The 18095-nt window shown below is 40.2% G+C and overlaps 1 protein-coding gene across 2 annotated transcripts in view; it reads left to right on the top strand.

The window, feature by feature from the left end:
* Positions 1–18095, top strand: part of LOC308694903 (uncharacterized protein) — a 182547-nt gene that overhangs the window by 49684 nt on the left and 114768 nt on the right. For both annotated transcript variants that reach the window (XM_081372713.1, XM_081372714.1), the window contains 7 exons: positions 46–216; positions 12284–12457; positions 12824–12997; positions 13626–13799; positions 13903–14073; positions 14529–14702; positions 14849–15022. In XM_081372713.1, the coding sequence (XP_081228839.1) occupies positions 46–216; positions 12284–12457; positions 12824–12997; positions 13626–13799; positions 13903–14073; positions 14529–14702; positions 14849–15022 (1212 nt within the window). The remainder of the gene's footprint in view (positions 1–45; positions 217–12283; positions 12458–12823; positions 12998–13625; positions 13800–13902; positions 14074–14528; positions 14703–14848; positions 15023–18095) is intronic.

Below are 18095 nucleotides of genomic sequence, written 5' to 3'. Positions count from 1 at the left end.
TAAGTTTAGTTGATTTTTAAACCTTTTACATCTTCCCTTCTGCAGGTTTTTGAGTCCTGATGCAGATAAAGCCTGCGAGTATGTGAGAAGAATTGTGGGTAAAAACCCGTTACTCCTGAGAGAACTGAATCTGAGTGAACGTAAATTAAGAGACACAGGAGTGAATCAGATCGCTGCTCTACTGCAGGATAAACACTGTAAACTCAACACACTGATGTGAGTATTTTACAAAAGTTTCAAAGTTATACTTTGCATTGAAGTATCCCACATTATATTAAGTGTCATCAGCAAATATATTCTGAAATTTAAATTCATCAGTTGATACAGTGCTCTTATTGCAGGAGTGGAGCTTGGCCACCCCGCTCACAATTGACGTTTCTGTCTCATTTTTCTTGACAAGAATATTGTTTATTTAGAAGTAGATCTGTCTCTACTGGTCTCAAACTCAGTTCCTAGAGGGCCACAGCTCTGCACAGTTTTACTCCAACCCTAATCAAACACACCTGATCCAGCTAATCAAGCTCTTCCGCATTACTAGAAGCTTCCAAGCAGAGGTCGGTTGGAGCTGGTTGGAGCTTAACTGTGCAAGGCTGTGGCCCTCCAGGAACTGAGTTTGAGACCATGACAACAACAAATGGAAGACATTTCAGAAGTGCCTCAGAAAAGTTTGGTTAGGACAGAAGTGTTAAGTGCGGTTCGGTTAGCACAGAAGTGTTAAGTGCGGTTTGGTTAGCACAGAAGTGTTAAGTGCGGTTCGGTTAGCACAGAAGTGTTAAGTGCGGTTCGGTTAGTACAGAAGTGTTAAGTGCGGTTTGGTTAGCACAGAAGTGTTAAGTGCGGTTTGGTTAGTACAGAAGTGTTAAGTGATCATCGGTTTGGTTAGTACAGAAGTGTTAAGTGATCATCGGTTCGGTTAGTACAGAAGTGTTAAGTGATCATCGGTTCGGTTAGGACAGAAGTGTTAAGTGCGGTTTGGTTAGGACAGAAGTGTTAAGTGATCATCGGTTCGGTTAGGACAGAAGTGTTAAGTGCGGTTCGGTTAGCACAGAAGTGTTAAGTGCGGTTTGGTTAGCACAGAAGTGTTAAGTGCGGTTCGGTTAGCACAGAAGTGTTAAGTGCGGTTCGGTTAGTACAGAAGTGTTAAGTGCGGTTTGGTTAGCACAGAAGTGTTAAGTGCGGTTTGGTTAGTACAGAAGTGTTAAGTGATCATCGGTTTGGTTAGTACAGAAGTGTTAAGTGATCATCGGTTCGGTTAGTACAGAAGTGTTAAGTGATCATCGGTTCGGTTAGGACAGAAGTGTTAAGTGCGGTTTGGTTAGGACAGAAGTGTTAAGTGATCATCGGTTCGGTTAGGACAGAAGTGTTAAGTGTGGTTTGGTTAGGACAGAAGTGTTAAGTGCGGTTTGGTTAGTACAGAAGTGTTAAGTGCTGTTCGGTTAGGACAGAAGTGTTAAGTGTGGTTTGGTTAGGACAGAAGTGTTAAGTGCGGTTTGGTTAGTACAGAAGTGTTAAGTGCTGTTCGGTTAGTACAGAAGTGTTAAGTGCGGTTTGGTTAGGACAGAAGTGTTAAGTGTGGTTTGGTTAGGACAGAAGTGTTAAGTGATCATCGGTTCGGTTAGGACAGAAGTGTTAAGTGCAGGGGCGGTTCTAGAGGCGGGGCCACAGGGGCCCTGGCCCCTGCTGAAATCTGATTGGCCCCTGACTGGCCCCCGTTTTAGGGGTGGGGGAAAAAATTTATTCTTAGATGCATCACGATGCGGACGTGGACGATTCTGAATTGATTCACAAATGTCAAAAATCGATTTTCTAAAAAAAATATATATATATTTTTTCCTAATAACGTAATATTGACGGAACGCAAAAAGCGGAACTCTAAAGCGGACGTGCATTGCACGGACAGTCTGGCGTGCACATAACAGAGTCACGCACATAACAGACGCATGATGGCTGAGCGCCAAATTCGAACGGCACCCTCTTCGTTAAAAGCTAATGTATGGAAAATTGGCAATTTCATTGTTACCTATTTAGTATTTTTTGTATGAGAGCTGCTTTCTGTATTGTTTAGTTTTCACATCAATATGCTGTAAACCGATCTGTTAAACGTACGTTATACTGCCCTGCAATATGTGCAATGACAGTCAGAAAAAGTTACATTTTGACTGTGCTCTCTGCAGATGTTCATTCACTTTTTTTGTATAAACTGTTTTTGATTGTGGTATACAGCAAACATTTCAAGTCATAACTCTTTATTATTTAGTTGTGAATAAGAGCGGCTTTGTATGTTACTAATTATTCAGAATATGCGTAAGTCCACAAGCATTATGTTTGTTTGAGAGCTGCTGGTAGGCTATAATTCTATATTTTTGAACGAAAACTGTTTGTGATTTTGCTACAGCAAAATGTTTGGGTTTTTTTTGTCTGAAGGATTATATTGCTTATTGGAAATAACAAGAGGATGTTGGTTAAAAGTCTATTATTAAATGCTAGAGATTCAGAATATGCTGTAGGCATTTACTACAAGCATGCTGCTACAGGTACACATTTATTTTCCTGTTGGTTCTTTGCAATGTTGGGACAAATGCTGGCAGATGTAACCTTACAGTTGACTTGCCAAATCACTTCCATTTGTTTTATTAATAAATTAATATAGGAAGTAAGTTCGTTATGGGTCATCATAAATACTTTGCTTTAAAAGTACCAAGTAGTAAAAAAAAAAAAAAAAAACATCGTTAATAATCGATAATCGTTACCCTCTGAATCGTAATCGAATCGTGAGGTGCCTAGAGATTCCCACCCATCAATCGTCGACGAGAAGAGCAACCGGAGAATTCTTCACAACGATCACAGATGCAATTCCACCCCCAAACAATTAACAATAATTTACTGTTTATAAGTGACGACATGATTATGAAACTTAAAAGGTGGAATTCAGAAAGAAGTACATTGTGTCCTTTATGCACTGTATAATAATAAAACAAAAAAAATCATTAAGAACTTTACTGGCTCATAATTTTTTATTAGAGTGTTTGAAAAAGGAATGACTGCCGAAATGTATTTGCACCGTACTGAATAAATTATTTTGTGTGCTTGAATGTACCCTGTATTTGGCCCCTGAATGTAACATGTGGCCCCTTAATGGCCCCTGTTACAGAAAAATCCTAGAACCGCCACTGGTTAAGTGATCATCGGTTCAGTTAGGACAGAAGTGTTAAGTGCGGTTCGGTTAGGACAGAAGTGTTAAGTGCGGTTCGGTTAGGACAGAAGTGTTAAGTGTGGTTCGGTTTGGACAGAAGTGTTAAGTGCGGTTCGGTTAGGACAGAAGTGTTAAGTGTGGTTCGGTTTGGACAGAAGGGGTTACATCAGCAGTTCATTGATGGTGAAGTTGCAATTCTATGAATCAAATGGAGAGAAGTACTTTTTATGGGCTTTATCTATCTTTCCTTCCTGCACCTGGATTGTCTCTGAAGTCCATTAGACTGCCTAATGTCGGCAGGAGAAGAAAAGTTGATATCGGTGCTAGAGCAGACATCTTGGAGCCTGCTTGGACCTTTGTTGGTTATAGTCTTGAGGGTACTGTGGATTTTTAAATAAATTTAATATAAAGTTAAAAATGCTATAAAGTTGTATAGTAGTTTGCCACATCGTCTTAGGTAAATGGTAACATTTCTTAAAGAGGTTGTTCCACATTATTAAGCAGTCCTAACAGTTTAACACGCCTTTCTTTAAAATGGGGTAAGGATTCTTAATGTATCAAATAATGAGACTAAGTTTGATACTTGCATGTCTCGCCCATTTGAACTAAACTGTCCTGATGCAATTTGTTGAGGCTCCATTTGATCTTTGCTGATGTGGTCTTGATGAGAGAGAACCAGTGGTAGTCAGAGTATCTTTGGTGAATGGAAAGACAAGGCCGCAGCCTGGCACAAACTTGGAGGGTCCTTAGAAACTTCTAATTCAGTATCATCTTCACGTCAGGATTCCAGTATGAGAGTAAGAGAGCTTATGGCGCTTTTCCATTGCATGGTACGGTACGGCTCGGTTCGGTACAGCTCACTTATGGCGCATTTCCACTGCATGGTACGGTACGGCTCGCTTTAAATGGTACCACCTCTGTTGAGGTTCCAAGCGTACTGTACCGATACTAAAATGTGACGTGAAAACACTGCAGATCACTGAATGGTCAGACAGAATTGTCACTACCAGTGTCATTGTATTTGCGACACGATACACTAAACCCGCTAGATTTAACCCTCTGGGGTCTAAGGTGTTTTTGGGGTTCTTGAGATGTTCTGACATGCCCTGACATTCATGCTTTTTTCAGTTGCTTATAAACATATTAATGGTAAAGGTATAATTACACTCTATTTAGCACAAACAGGGCTACCATAATATGCGATCGACATGTATGTACATGTTTGTATTTTTGAGAGAATAATGTTTATGCATGGTTATTGAAAAAACTAAAAATGAAAGTTTCTGAAATAAGGCCACATACAATATGTGTCCACAAGACTTTTGACTAATGGATGTCGTCGCATAGTTTTTTTCTTCAAAATGATCTGAAAATCATTCTGCCTAATCATTCACATAAAACATTACTTTGATTTAAATTTTGTAAGACACTTTCTGTTTGGAAAGGCAATATGCGAATGGGCGTCAACGACCAACACCATCATGCATATTGAGTGGTTCACGCCTGAAGAGACAATGCCCCTGCATAATGGGCTGCATACATAATGAGCCAATCATTCAGGTGTGTCACTGAGCCACAAGAAAGAATGCAAGAGCAAAAAAAAAAAAAAAAATATATATATATATATATATATATATATATATATATATATATATAAATATGTTCTACCAAATTGGTTCACAGTTGGAAGCATCTCATTTTTTTTTCACTAATTGTGCTTGCAAATTGTATTTTTTTTTATTAAAAAGGTTACAATTACAATAACAATTCAAGTGTAATCTTTCTTTGTAAAAACTAAAGTATACATTTTATCATACATATTTCAAAGTTAAGGATGCATTACTTTGAATATAGCCTACATTGGAACAAACACTATAATAACATATTATTTGATTATTTTTGACAAAACATACTATATTTAACATATGAGCAAAAATTGACAAACAAAAGCTTATTTGATGTGGCAGTCTATAGAAATTTATAATCTATCCAAAACTATTCAACGAAATGTTGTCTTTCATATGCCTGTAACATATGTCTATCGTTTTTATTATAGGGAATATAAATGTTAATTTGCAGTTTAATACGTTGCTTATACAAATACATTTTATTTTAACATATTTCAGTCGATTTTTACTCATCTCAGTATAGCAATATAGTTTGCTAAAAGCAGATCATTCATTCACACACAGAAACGCGATTCAAATTTAAACCGTGTTTTTGCGAGCTGTGGTAAACAGCGCACATCTCTGCCGTTCATTCATTCACACACAGAAACGCGATTCACTTGAGAATGAAAAAACTTACTACAGTATTCCTCAGCTCAGCTGGATCCGTTTCTCCTCGAAATACCAGCACTTCTGAGGTACATTTTCCATTATTACTATTACGATAGTATTATTCCGCACAGCGCTGCAAGACGGTGTAAACAAGTACAATGATCTGATTAAACTTGATGTGTTTTCTCGAGCTGATATGGGGGCATTCACAGTTCGCGTGTATTGCCTCAGATTATTTGCGTTTGAATTAGGGATGTCCCGATCCGATCACGTGATCGGAAATCGGGCCCGATCGCGTGTTTTCAGACTCGATCGGAATCGGACGTTACCTCCCGATCAGGACTCGGATATATATGCATTTATATTCTCATTATTTTTTAACACCTCTATTATGCGGTGACACAGAGTTACGCCGGTTTCACACTGCACGCGTTATTAGAGTGTAAGCAGCGCAGGACCAGTGCGTATGGTGAGCAGGAGCAGGACACGCGCGTTTTGCTTTCACACTGGCAGCGTTTGTCACGCGCGGCTGAACCGCGGGTTGTGTACAGACAGAGTCTATAATGGATAAGTTGGCATTGCTTTTTTTCGTTTTCAAATACATTTAAGAGAAAAGACTTGTCAAGAAGCTTATTTTATTAATAATTTCATTTATATAACTTTTGGTTCATCTTTGTTTTTATTGTTATGGCAACAAGTTTGTTTTTGGACATTTGTTTTCTTTTTAAATTGCTGTTGGTCATTTGATTGACTGTTTAAAACACAATAGATATCATCAATGCACTTTTTGGATAAAACTGCGGTGTATTTTGGCCATGATCAATGTATTGTCACTTTAATTCAGCAAAAGCGGCGCAGCAAAAATAGACTCGGCGCCGAAACGATCACGGCACTCCTGCTCTGCTCTGCTACGCACTGCCGCGCCGCCTCTGCGTGCGGTGTGAATGCTCTAAAGCCTGGTTTAATCTGTTAACATGGGCGGCGAAAAAAAATACGCGCTGCACGCTCTGCTAACAGTGCAGTGTGAAACCGGCGTAAGAGTTAGGAGTGCAGTTCCTAAAAGCACATTACTGGCTTTGCAAACACTGTGGCACTTTTATTTTTTATTTGTTTACATGCCTACCGGATATTTTAAGTTGAGGTGCTATTTGTTTATATATTAGACTTTTTTTAATATTTACTGTTGCACTAAAGTCCAAAAGTGAAGAATTTATTTATTACTTGATTGTTCAAGCTACCTCACAGAAGTGCTCTGTTTGTTAACAGAGTTGTTGAATGTTAAAATAAGGTGAATTAAATAAAAAATAAGGAACATCCTGGATCTGTTTTTTTCGCTCTTCTTTATTCTTTTTTTTTTTGCATTATAGAAGTATCGGATCGGGACTCGGTATCGGCAGATACTTAAAATCAAATGACTCGGACTTGGACTCGAGGGCAAAAAAACCTGATCGGGACATCCCTAGTTTGAATGGTGCGCGCTCTCCGTGAGTGGGGTCACATTAAAAGTAATGAGCTGAGATGAGAACGACTGACATCTCTCTCTTTTCGTACAGATTACATAAACAGAGAATATTTGTTTTTTTATATAAATTACTTAATTTAAAAGAAGAGAATTCAAGCTTCATGCCTGTGTGTCTGTATGTCTGTTTGACTGAGTATTCGCTGAGTTATAGTTCATTTTTGGGCGAGTTTCAGATTGGACTTCACTGACAGAGAGAACGCAGAACTTGCATCATGTTTATTTTTCTTTATTTGGCGAAAAGCACAACACTTTGTTTTTATTTTGAGTATACACAAAAATAATCCACACTTAACAGGATCGAATGATGTATAGCAAAATGTAAAATCTAAATAAACTGAGTATTTTGAATGTCTTTTGCACTGATAAGAAAAAAAACGAGCCTATCGCGCCGGCGTGATTGCCGACCCCAGGGGGTTAAATAGGCAGTAGACAACAGCCAACGTAGTTTCTTGCAGTTAAAAAGTTTCTTGCAAACTGTTTCTTGCAGTTAAAAACATCCACATGCCGAGAATCAAGAACACCATCCCCTCGATAGGCTCCATTGTTCCTGTGTTGTGCGTTTGAAATGTGCGCATTTACGATGATGTCATGGCAACTATAACTATCAGTCCCACCCAGTTTGAAGTGGTACTAACTGCAGTGGAAAAGGAACCGAGCTAAAGCAAACCGAACCGTGCCGTACCGAGTCGCGTCGTACCACGCAGTTGAAAAGCGCCATAAGATCTGATCTTTAAATCGTGAAGATGTCACACCCTCTGGAGGTGTAAGAGCCAGTCAGACGTGTTCTCCTTTGGAGGGAAAAATGCCTTTTTTATGACCTTTTGTTCAAGCAGGCCTTTGAACATGTAATTTGATTGGATGTTTAAACACAATAATCTTTAAGATGCTTATAATACTAATGCGTCACAAAGTTAGCCAGATGTAATGTAAATTAACAAATGGGGGACGAAGATTGGAGTTTATAGAGACTAAACGTGCCACACATATGATTTTGGTAAACCATTGTATGCAACAAAGTCTGAAACATTAATCCCAAAAGTTTACAAGAATACAAAAGCCAAACCACATAGAAGGAAAATCAATAGATGAGAAAATTAGATACATGTTTATATATATTTCTCAAGTGGTTACATATAGAATATATAGGATTGACATGGTGTATTTAAAATCCTCAGCAAGAATTTAAGAGTCACAGCTCTCTCTAGAAATTCCTTTGCGTCATAAAACTCTTTTATCAGTCTCAATGTGTCCTGTAACAAGACACTGTGTTCTGCCAGTGTGTTAGCTTCATTTGGGATGTTAGTTTTTGGGGGAAGTTTCACAGGCCTTTGTTGGAAGAGTGAGTTTGCTGGATTATTCATTAAATAAATGAATAATTTGTGCGTCTGATTATTTTATTTTATTTCTCTCCCGTGATTCCATAGTCCTGACGTGGCCGTAGGTTATATGGAACCGTGGGTGCTGAACGGAAATTGCCTCCACGATCTTTCTCCACCGTTTTCTGTCCTGAACCGCATTCTTGTTGGCAAAATCGGGTGAAATACCATACGCTGCTAGGTCCATCTCCACTTGTTTGATCCATGTCTTTTTAGGTGCATTTCTTAAAGGGGACCTATTATGCAAAATTCACTTTTGTATGGTGTTTGGACATAAATGTGTGTTGGCAGTGTGTGTACACAATCACCCTACAGTGATAAAAATCCACTCACTCCTTTTTTTTTAATCTCCATAAATCAAAAGCAGTCTCTCCAAACGACCCGTTTTCAGAATGAGGCTTTAGTGACATCACTAAAGCCACAGGCCCCGCCCCCGAGTGTTGACTGACACTGCCGTTATAACTTAGACCCGCCCTGATCGAGTTCACTGCGAGTTGTACACATCAGCCATTGCTGCAGCAATGCACTCACGAGAAGCGTCGAAGCATCTCCCAAGCGTTGAAGGTGTTGTAGCTGGATGTATTCATTCACATAGCTCTCTTTATTTACTCTTGAAATCTGCCAGCCACTGAAGACGAGGTGGATTCATTTTGTTTTCAAAGAAAATCCTCCCTCAACTCTACAGAAATTTATGTAAGTTACTTATGCACTTCTTATACTGTTTACTCAGCTCTAACAGTGATTTTCTGAAGAAAAACTGATGCTTCATCTTTTGTGTGACATACAGTAAACTTTATTAAACTCATCAGTATATTTTGTGTCATCATTCAGACAATTCAGATCGTCAGACGGAGTCCTACAGCAGGCTTGCATTAATAGTGTATACAAGCAATGCCAAATAGGTTATAATCGTAATTAAACTAAACTATACCTTTTCCAACTCCATACAGCATATATTCTCTGACTCTGTAGGCATTTTTATGGTCGAAATGAACACCATTACTGTGACTGTCTGTTTTATTATTATCATCTTCCCTGTTCTGTCTCTGATCGCGGCTGCTTAGGCTCCGCCCCCTGTGCCGTGAACCAGCAGCTCATTAGCATTTAAAGGAGAAGCACTAAAACAGTGCGTTTTTCACAGACCCAAAAAATGATGATTTAAACGTGCTGTAAATAAAATTCTGTTGGGTATTTTGAGCTAAAACTTCACATACACACTCTGGGGACATCAGAGAATTATTTTACATCTTGTGAAAAGGGGCATAATAGGTCCCCTTTAATACTTTCCAGCCATCAGGCCTGGTTCGCCATAGGGTGCAGTATGGGAGACGGTGCTCATTCATCCTGCAAATATGTCCAAACCATCGGAGACGGGCGCGTTTGATCAAGATGTTGATTTCCAGTTGGTGAAAACAGCGGCGACGGACTTCCTCGTTCGAGATCTTGTCGAGGAGTGTGACTCCAAGAATCCGGCGGAGGCAGCGCATTTGGAATACCTCCAGTCTTCTCACGTCTGCCTCCAAGAGTACTCAAGTTTCCGCTCCATATAGGAGAATTGGTAGGATCAGAGTGCGGTATAGACGGACCTTCATTGCTGTTGTTAGAGTCTTCTTCTTCCAGATACACAAAGAAGTCGAACCAAAGGCCGAAGTTGCAGATCCAATTCGGTGGGTAATGTCGACTGATGCTGCGATCTTGTTACCTTGAATGGTCGACCCCAGATATTTGAATGTCTCGACTTGTTTTAGCTGGATCCCATTGAGGTATACAATTGCCGGAGAGTTGTCTGAGGTCGTCATAACTGTTTTGACAGCGTTGATTTTAAGCCCAAATCTTGTAGCTTCTTCGACGATATCCTGGATAATTGTGGAGGCTTCGGCATCATCATCGGTAAGAAAAACACTGTCATCAGAATACATCAGGTCGGTAGCATATTCGGCGAACCAGGCTCCAAATCTCACTCCGCGTTGTCCAAAGAAGACCCGACTCATGATGCAGTCCACGACAATGTTGAACAGGCTGGGGGAGAGAATGCAGCCGTCTAACTCCCGAATTCACTTGAAAGTCGCTTGTCACTCCTTCTTGAACTCGTACATGGCTAGTAGACCCCTCATAGATGTTCTGGAGGAGGTGTATGATCTTTGGAGGGTACCCTTCCGTTCGTAGTGTGTTCCATAGGGCTGGGCGGTGCATGCTGTCGAAGGCTGCAGAGAAAGCAATGAAAACCATCACTGTTCTTTTCCCACATCGGATCCTCTCTTCTAGGAGTTGGCGAACGAAGAAGATCTGATCGCAACAGCTGCGATCTGGCCGGAATCACGCTTGTTCTTCTCTAGCCGCTTCCTTACGGCGTTTGAGCATCCGACGATGAATGATCTTCATGAACACCTTACCAATGATCGACAGGAGACTGATGCCACAATAGTTTTTGCACTCAGACTTGTCCCCTTTCTTGAAAGTCGGGATGATGGTCGCTCGTTTCCAAGCAGCAGGAATAACTTCAGTCCTCCATATCAGTCCTAGCAGCATGTGTAGGCGGCCTTCCAGAACTTTTCTTCCATGTTTCAGGGCCTCTGCCACTACGCTATCCATTCCAGGAGCCTTGTTGTTCTTCAACGATTTAATGGTGACTCGTAGTTCAGGTAAAGAGGGTTCTAGGTCGTCCACATAGGTGCTCAGGTCCTCAACTGGGTCTGGATCTGCCGTCGGACCTTGAGGAGCTGGATGGTTGAGCAGGTCTTGGAAGTACTCCTTCCATTGGTTTAGGCGTTCCTCGTTTGATCTTAGAAATTTCCCCGTCGATTCCTTGATATTGTTGACCAGTGGCTTGTTCTTCCCTGCTAAATGCCGGATGGTTGAATATAAGGTACGGAATTCTTTGCGGTTAGCTGCTGTTTCCATTTCCTCAGCAAGTTTCTCCCAATAGGCGGCACGTTCCTTCTTTAGCCTCTTACATATGATCTTATGAAGGCGACGATATTCATCCTGATTAGTCAGCTTATTCTTCTTTCGTTGTTCAATGAGGGCCAATGTTTCCCCAGTGATCCAAGGTGTCTGATTGGTCGAGACGTTACACATGAAATAATGCATTGTCTTACAAAAGGCATGAAAACTGTAATTTGGCAAAAATGAAATAGAGATTGTCAAACCGTCAAAAGATTTGTGAATTTGTGAGCACAGAAGAACTCGGTCAGACAAAGGCTTATTAAGGAATATTTCCGTAAAACAAATTCATTTTATTAAAAGGCCAGCTATAAAAAAAATAGACTGTTGAGCAGCAAACAGATGTTTGAAGCTTCTGGAGTCTCTGGAGTCTACTCACCCTGCAGGCTGGCCGTTGTGCATAAAGCTGCATTTATGCCACTTATAACTTACAAATGACAATAATACAAGATGAAGCAATTAAGAGCACATTTACACAACAATTATGTGCTTAAAATGAAGAAGTTTTTCCTTTTGAGTTTTGCGCTCACAGACAACACCATTGTCAAAATGATCCCCATATTTCGTTTCTACGGCAACAGCGTTTTGGGTGCCTGAAATGCAAAGTTTTGAAAACGGGTTTCAAAGACAAAGTGCAAGTTTTTGAAATGGTCTCCGTGTAAACAACAAAAACGTGAATCTGTAAAGACGATGACATCATGCACATGCCCATTGTGTTTAGTCTATAGTGTTTCATCGCCATCTAGTGGCCTGGCGGCAGAATACAGCGTTTTCAGTCAGTTTCGCGGATCTGTGTGCAAGGGAATCGTTTTGATAATGGTGTCGTCTGTACGTGGAAAACTCAAAGGAAAAACTTTTCAGCATATTGGTGTAAGCGTACCCTAAGAGTGTCATTGCTGTTCATTAAAAAAGGTTTGGAATTGGAAATAAACTGAAGAATGGTTCCTGTCTTTGTTTTCTTTCTCTTCAGGCTGAATAATAACAGTATTACAGCAAAAGGTTGTGCTGCTCTGACTTCAGCATTTAATTCAAACCCTTCAAACCTGATAGAGCTGGATCTGAGTGAGAATAAACTCGGAAACTCTGGAATAAAGAAGATCTGTCCTCTGTTGGAAAATACACAATGCATATTGGAGAAAATGAAGTGTGTATTTTCATTTATCTACATTTCTGCGTGATAATGTGCTTTTTTGTGTGTAAATGTCCATTTAATTGAAATGACCATTTTTGTACATTGCTATGTTTCTTTGAAATTGAAATATTCAAATTAGGCAGATGTTGTATTAAGACATCTGTTGCTTATCGGTGGGGTCAGATTTTTGCTAATATTAAAATAAAAATACTGCTAAATTTTCACACCAAATTTTCTAATTGCCAAGCATTTGGGCAATGCTTTTTATAATAATTATTAAAATTATTGTTTTTTTTTTATGATTTAAATAGTCATCTCTATTTATACATGTGTTTTGCTTATGTAGTGTAGATCATTAACAGCTTCTTTCATACACAGACTCTCAGACTGCAGTATCACAGAAGGAGGTTATAAAGCTCTGGCTTCAGCTCTGAGATCAAACCCTTCACACCTGATAGAGCTGGATCTCAGAGGAAATGATCCTGGACAATCAGGAGTGAAGGAGCTCAGTGATTTACTAAAGGATGAACGCTGTACATTAAAGACCATCAGGTGATAAACAAGACAATTATCATAACTATGATTTTAACCAGATATTACACAACAATATATATTAATACTACACTGGACTAGAGGTGCAAAATATATCAGTGCCCGAGATATTATTGGCTGATCACTGGGACAATAGAATTTCCACTATTATTTACATTAATAAGTTTTGTTATATTTGTGTTCAGCATATCATTTCTGATAATGATTCAGTGTATTTGTCTGGCGGTGTCATGTGTGTTTGGACAAATTATCATATCACATTATCATTTTCTGTTAGTATTAGTTTTTGGCATGTTTTAGTTTTGATCGGCTACTGTAATTATAGATATTCTGTTTAATGTGTTCTGTTTATGTGTAAAGAAGTAATAAGTGAAAACAATAAATACATTTCTGTATTTTCTCTTACTGGTGTTTGCTCATACATGAAAATGGCATATTGTTTGTTTGCGTTCTGTATGTTTATGTATATTTTATGGTTATTACATCCTGTAAATTTCATTTTGGTTTAATTCATTGATACAAATGCTTGTAGTAAATCATTCTACTCTGTTTAGTGACTCATTCAGGATGAAGCTGCAAAAGGCATAAAATTGGAATATTATCTGATTTGTAATTCTACTTCCTGTAGGTTTTTGAAAAGTGCTGCTGCACAGGAAGCGTGTGACTATCTCACTAAAGTTCTGGGTAAAAGTCCATTATTACTGACAGAACTGGATCTGAGTGAAGATAAATTAGGAGATCTGGATGGAGAGAAGCTCTCTGCTCTTTTGATGGACTCTCATAGTAAAGTGGAGAAAATCAAGTGAGTCAAACATAATTTATACATTATAATTTCTCTGAGATCTGTTGATCTGATGTGTGTTAAATATGTACTGAATAATAAATTATGGTGTTTCTGTGTTCAGGCTGAATAATTGTGAGCAGACAGAGAAAAGCTGTTCAGTTCTAGCTACTGTTCTCTCCTCTAAAACCATCCTGAAAGAGCTGAACCTGAACAACAGCCGTCTGCTGGACTCTGGAGTCAAAGAGATCTGTAAGGGACTGAAGAATCCTGTGTGTGAGCTGAAGATACTCAAGTGAGTATATTTCACCATCAGCTTTCAACACCACAACACTTGCTTATCAGTTATATATATTTGAGTCCACTCACCTTCAGAAGTGAGGAAAAATCTAAGAAAAGTTTTTTAATTTTGTTTTGTAATTATAAAATAGGAACAAATAAATAGCAAACGGTAGCACAATACAATAGAATGAAAAGACAAATTAAACAAACACGGCTTTATGTTTTTCAGGTGCTAATGATTACAACTAAAGTTACAAAAGTTATTGATTCAAGAGCAGTGAGGGGTTTTTCTCTTTGTCTTTTGTTCTTTGATTAAAATGATAGCAGCAGGTTTATTAGGCTGCTGTCACTTAAGACTGAATACTAATCCAATATACTGTTACACAACATGCCTTCTTATCTCAACTATTTACAGTTAAACTGACTGTATTTACAGCAGTGTTCATTTTAAGTTTTCATGTTTTCTAGACTTTCAGACTGCAGTATCACAGAAGAAGGTTATAAAGCTCTGGCTTCAGCTCTGAGATCAAACCCTTCACACCTGATAGAGCTGGATCTCACAGGAAATGATCCTGGACAATCAGGAGTGAAACACCTCATTAATGTACAAAATAATTTTTGCTGTTCACTGAAAACACTGAGGTGAGTTTTTTCTACAAATTAAGATTTTATCTGAAAGTGAATTAAACCATCAAACTATATTTCTGCACTTACTTGCATCAATATTCTTTTACCACATCTGTGCCGTGCACACTTGTGAAATATCAATGTACTGTCTTTGTTTCTAGGATATTACAAAGTGCTGCTGCAGATGAAGCCTGTCAGTATGTGAGAGACATTTTGGGTAAAAATCCGTTACTCCTGAGTGAGCTGAATCTGAGTGAACGTAAACTAGGAGACACACGAGTGAATCAGATCGCTGCTCTACTGCAGGACAAACACTGTGAAATCAACACACTGATGTGAGTATTGTGTTCACTTGTTATAGTACATTTAAAGTGTCTCAAAGAAATCAGGTGACCAAAACACTGTAAGGCAGGGGTGTCAAACATACGGCCATGGGCTGAATACGGCCTACAGATTTGTCTAATCCTAAACTGTCCTGATGCAATTTGTTGAGGCTCCAGTTGATCTTTGCTGATGTGGTCTTGATGAGAGAGAACCAGTGGTAGTCAGAGTATCTTTTGGTGAATGGAAAGACAAGGCCGCAGCCTGGCACAAACTTGGAGGGTCCTTAGAAACTTCTAATTCAGCATCATCTTCATTCATGTCAGGATTAGGGATGGCGAAAACGAAACATTTTCTTGACCGACCACCGAGCCTCATTAGCCGGTTGAAACCGGTTAACCAATTAGTTTAAAATATGCAACGCTATTTGAAATAACAGCCATTTCGAGCTGCGCCTGCAATTTCGCAACTCTGTCGCATCTCTCTGCCGCTCTGCCTCCCGCTCACACACATATGAGGCGCCGGACTGGACAAAAGCGAAACGAACTGCGCGGGCGAGCGACAGTGCTTGAGAGAGACCGAAAGTGCGCTAGAGAGACCGAAAGTGCGCTAGAGAGACCGAGTGTGTCTGCGCGTGCGAGCAAAAGTGCGCGAGAGAGACCGAGTGTGTCTGCGCGCGAGAGAGACCGAGTTTGTCTGCGCGCGAGAGAGACCGAGTGTGTCTGCGCGCGAGAGAGACCGAGGTCCTGTCCCAAATGGCACACTCCGGACTTGTGGACTTCCTCAGAGTCCACACTTTGGTGACGTCATGTAGTGCAGACCTATAGGGCCCTTTGCGCGAGTCCACGAGGGCGCATTGAGAGGTATTTTTGGGACAGACTCGATCGGCACGCCGGAAATAACGGCCTGGTTGTTGTTGGGACAGGAGAAATCACATTTTTGTGCTCCGACGTCTTATCTGCATGTCAACTACACATCCTAATTTTACAGTTCTATATTTTTATATTGTGCATATCACCTGGGCATTAAACAATAGATATATCATGCTTATTTAAATGACGTATACAGTTGTACATAATAATAGGCTACATAATGTTCCATTTGAACTAAGATTACAATTTTAAAACATAATTTAAACATAATTTTTTCAATTTACAGGTTTCAATATTCATACTATGTTTACATATGACTCAGTAAAGCCCTGCCATTCGGTTCTATTTATTTAATGAATCATAATGCGATCGTATTATTAAACGCGCTATTATTATGTTTGAGACATCAACCACTGGTCGATGACCATAATGTTTGTATAAACTGTAGGTAACAACTGGTAAAATGTACATTTAGGTCATAAAAACCGTAATATTTTCTTCTCAGCCATGTCAACAATTATCCGTGAGTGAAATCTCCTCCCATCTGTTGTCTGATTGGCCTTTCGCAAGGATTCCTGGGTAGTTAAAGTGCGTGGAGCCTGCTTCTATGCGGGCTTCGCGGAAGACCGCTTCAAGGGTACAAAGGGGGCGCTGCTGAGCACACTTCAGAGCGGTAAAATGCTGAATGGGACGGCCTACGGACTCGTAGACTCAGCGAGCACGCGCAATTCAAGTCCACGAGACCGTTTGGGACAGGGCCCGAGTGTACGCGAGAGAGACCGAGTGTGTCTGCGCACGCGAGAGACCGAGTGTGTCCGAGCATTAGTTTAGTAGGCTAATTGGTACAAAGTAATATATAATTATTATATAAGAGGCATGGACGTTCGATTAATGGACAGCAATAATCAGTAGGCTACTACACCTCTACTTTGAACTATGTTTAATAAATATAAATTATTCGAGCACAAACTTTCATATAGGATTAAATATGATTGAATTCAGGCAGTAATAGTAAGATTTCATATATAGCTAATGAACACTGTACCACAGCCAGGTTTTACATTTCTTAAGCGTCAAATAACAATGACTGGATGTTATTCACCGAGATCGAGATCAGTACCACGAGAGCTGTGGAGAGGATAATGGCATCTAGATGGTTATATCTGTAAAGACTCCCTTTGATAAGAATGCAGCAAAACATCTAATTGGTCTGATATGTAGCTACAGGAAATAAAGTGTTTTTTTTTTTTTTTCTGAGATTTTTGTCATGATCCAACAAAACAGGAAGCAATAGCAGGTACTCAAGGCGTTTATTAGGCTCAATTGGTCACACAAAACAGTTCAGTTCAGGGAGGGCGGCGACTCAGGCTCGTGCAGGGACTTGATGGTCTGTGGTGCGCTGGTGCAGTGATGGTGAAGAATCCCAATCCCGGTGCTGGAGTGCGGTGAACCCAATGACGATGAACACGAACGGCAGGAAGACAAGGCAAGGCGAACACAGACACGGCAACTCCACGGGAACACAGACACGGCAATACACAGGACCTCAACAAACAATCCGACACTGGAACAGAGAATGGTGTGAGTATATATAGGGAACGGAAATGAATCGCAGCTGTGAACAGTGATTGTGATGATGATGATTATCAGCTGGAGCGCTGACAGACACGTGAGCGGGACAACGCCCACTCACACATAAACAAACATAGACACGAGACAAGAAGGAAACAATGCATTCAACAACCGTGACAGTACCCCCTCCTCTAGGAACGCCTCACGGCGTTCCCAGACTCCCTTACCTGTCGATTGTAATCATCGATAAGAGAGTGATCCAGGTGTCACGAGCCGGAACCCAACTTCTCTCCTCCGGACCGTAACCTTCCCAGTCCACCAGGTACTGGAATCCGCGTCCCCTCCGCCTAGAGTCCAGAATGCGACGGACCGAATAGGATGGTTCCCCATCTACGAGTCGCGGCGGTGGGGGAACCGGGGCAGGCGGATTAATGCGGGAAAAAAAAACGGGTTTAATTTTGGACACGTGGAATACCGGATGAATTCTCCTGTACACTGGAGGAAGGTTGAGGCGGACTGCCACCGGACTAACAATCTTGGTGACAGAAAACGGGCCAATGAATTTAGGAGCCAATTTATTGGATACGGAGCGGAGCGGAATGTTCTTAGTAGAAAGCCACACTTTGGAACCGACGACGTATAC

Source organism: Scardinius erythrophthalmus, assembly GCF_964197995.2.
Source record: "Scardinius erythrophthalmus genome assembly, chromosome: 8".
NCBI lineage: Eukaryota > Metazoa > Chordata > Actinopteri > Cypriniformes > Leuciscidae > Scardinius > Scardinius erythrophthalmus.
This window is presented reverse-complemented; position numbering and strand designations above follow the sequence as displayed.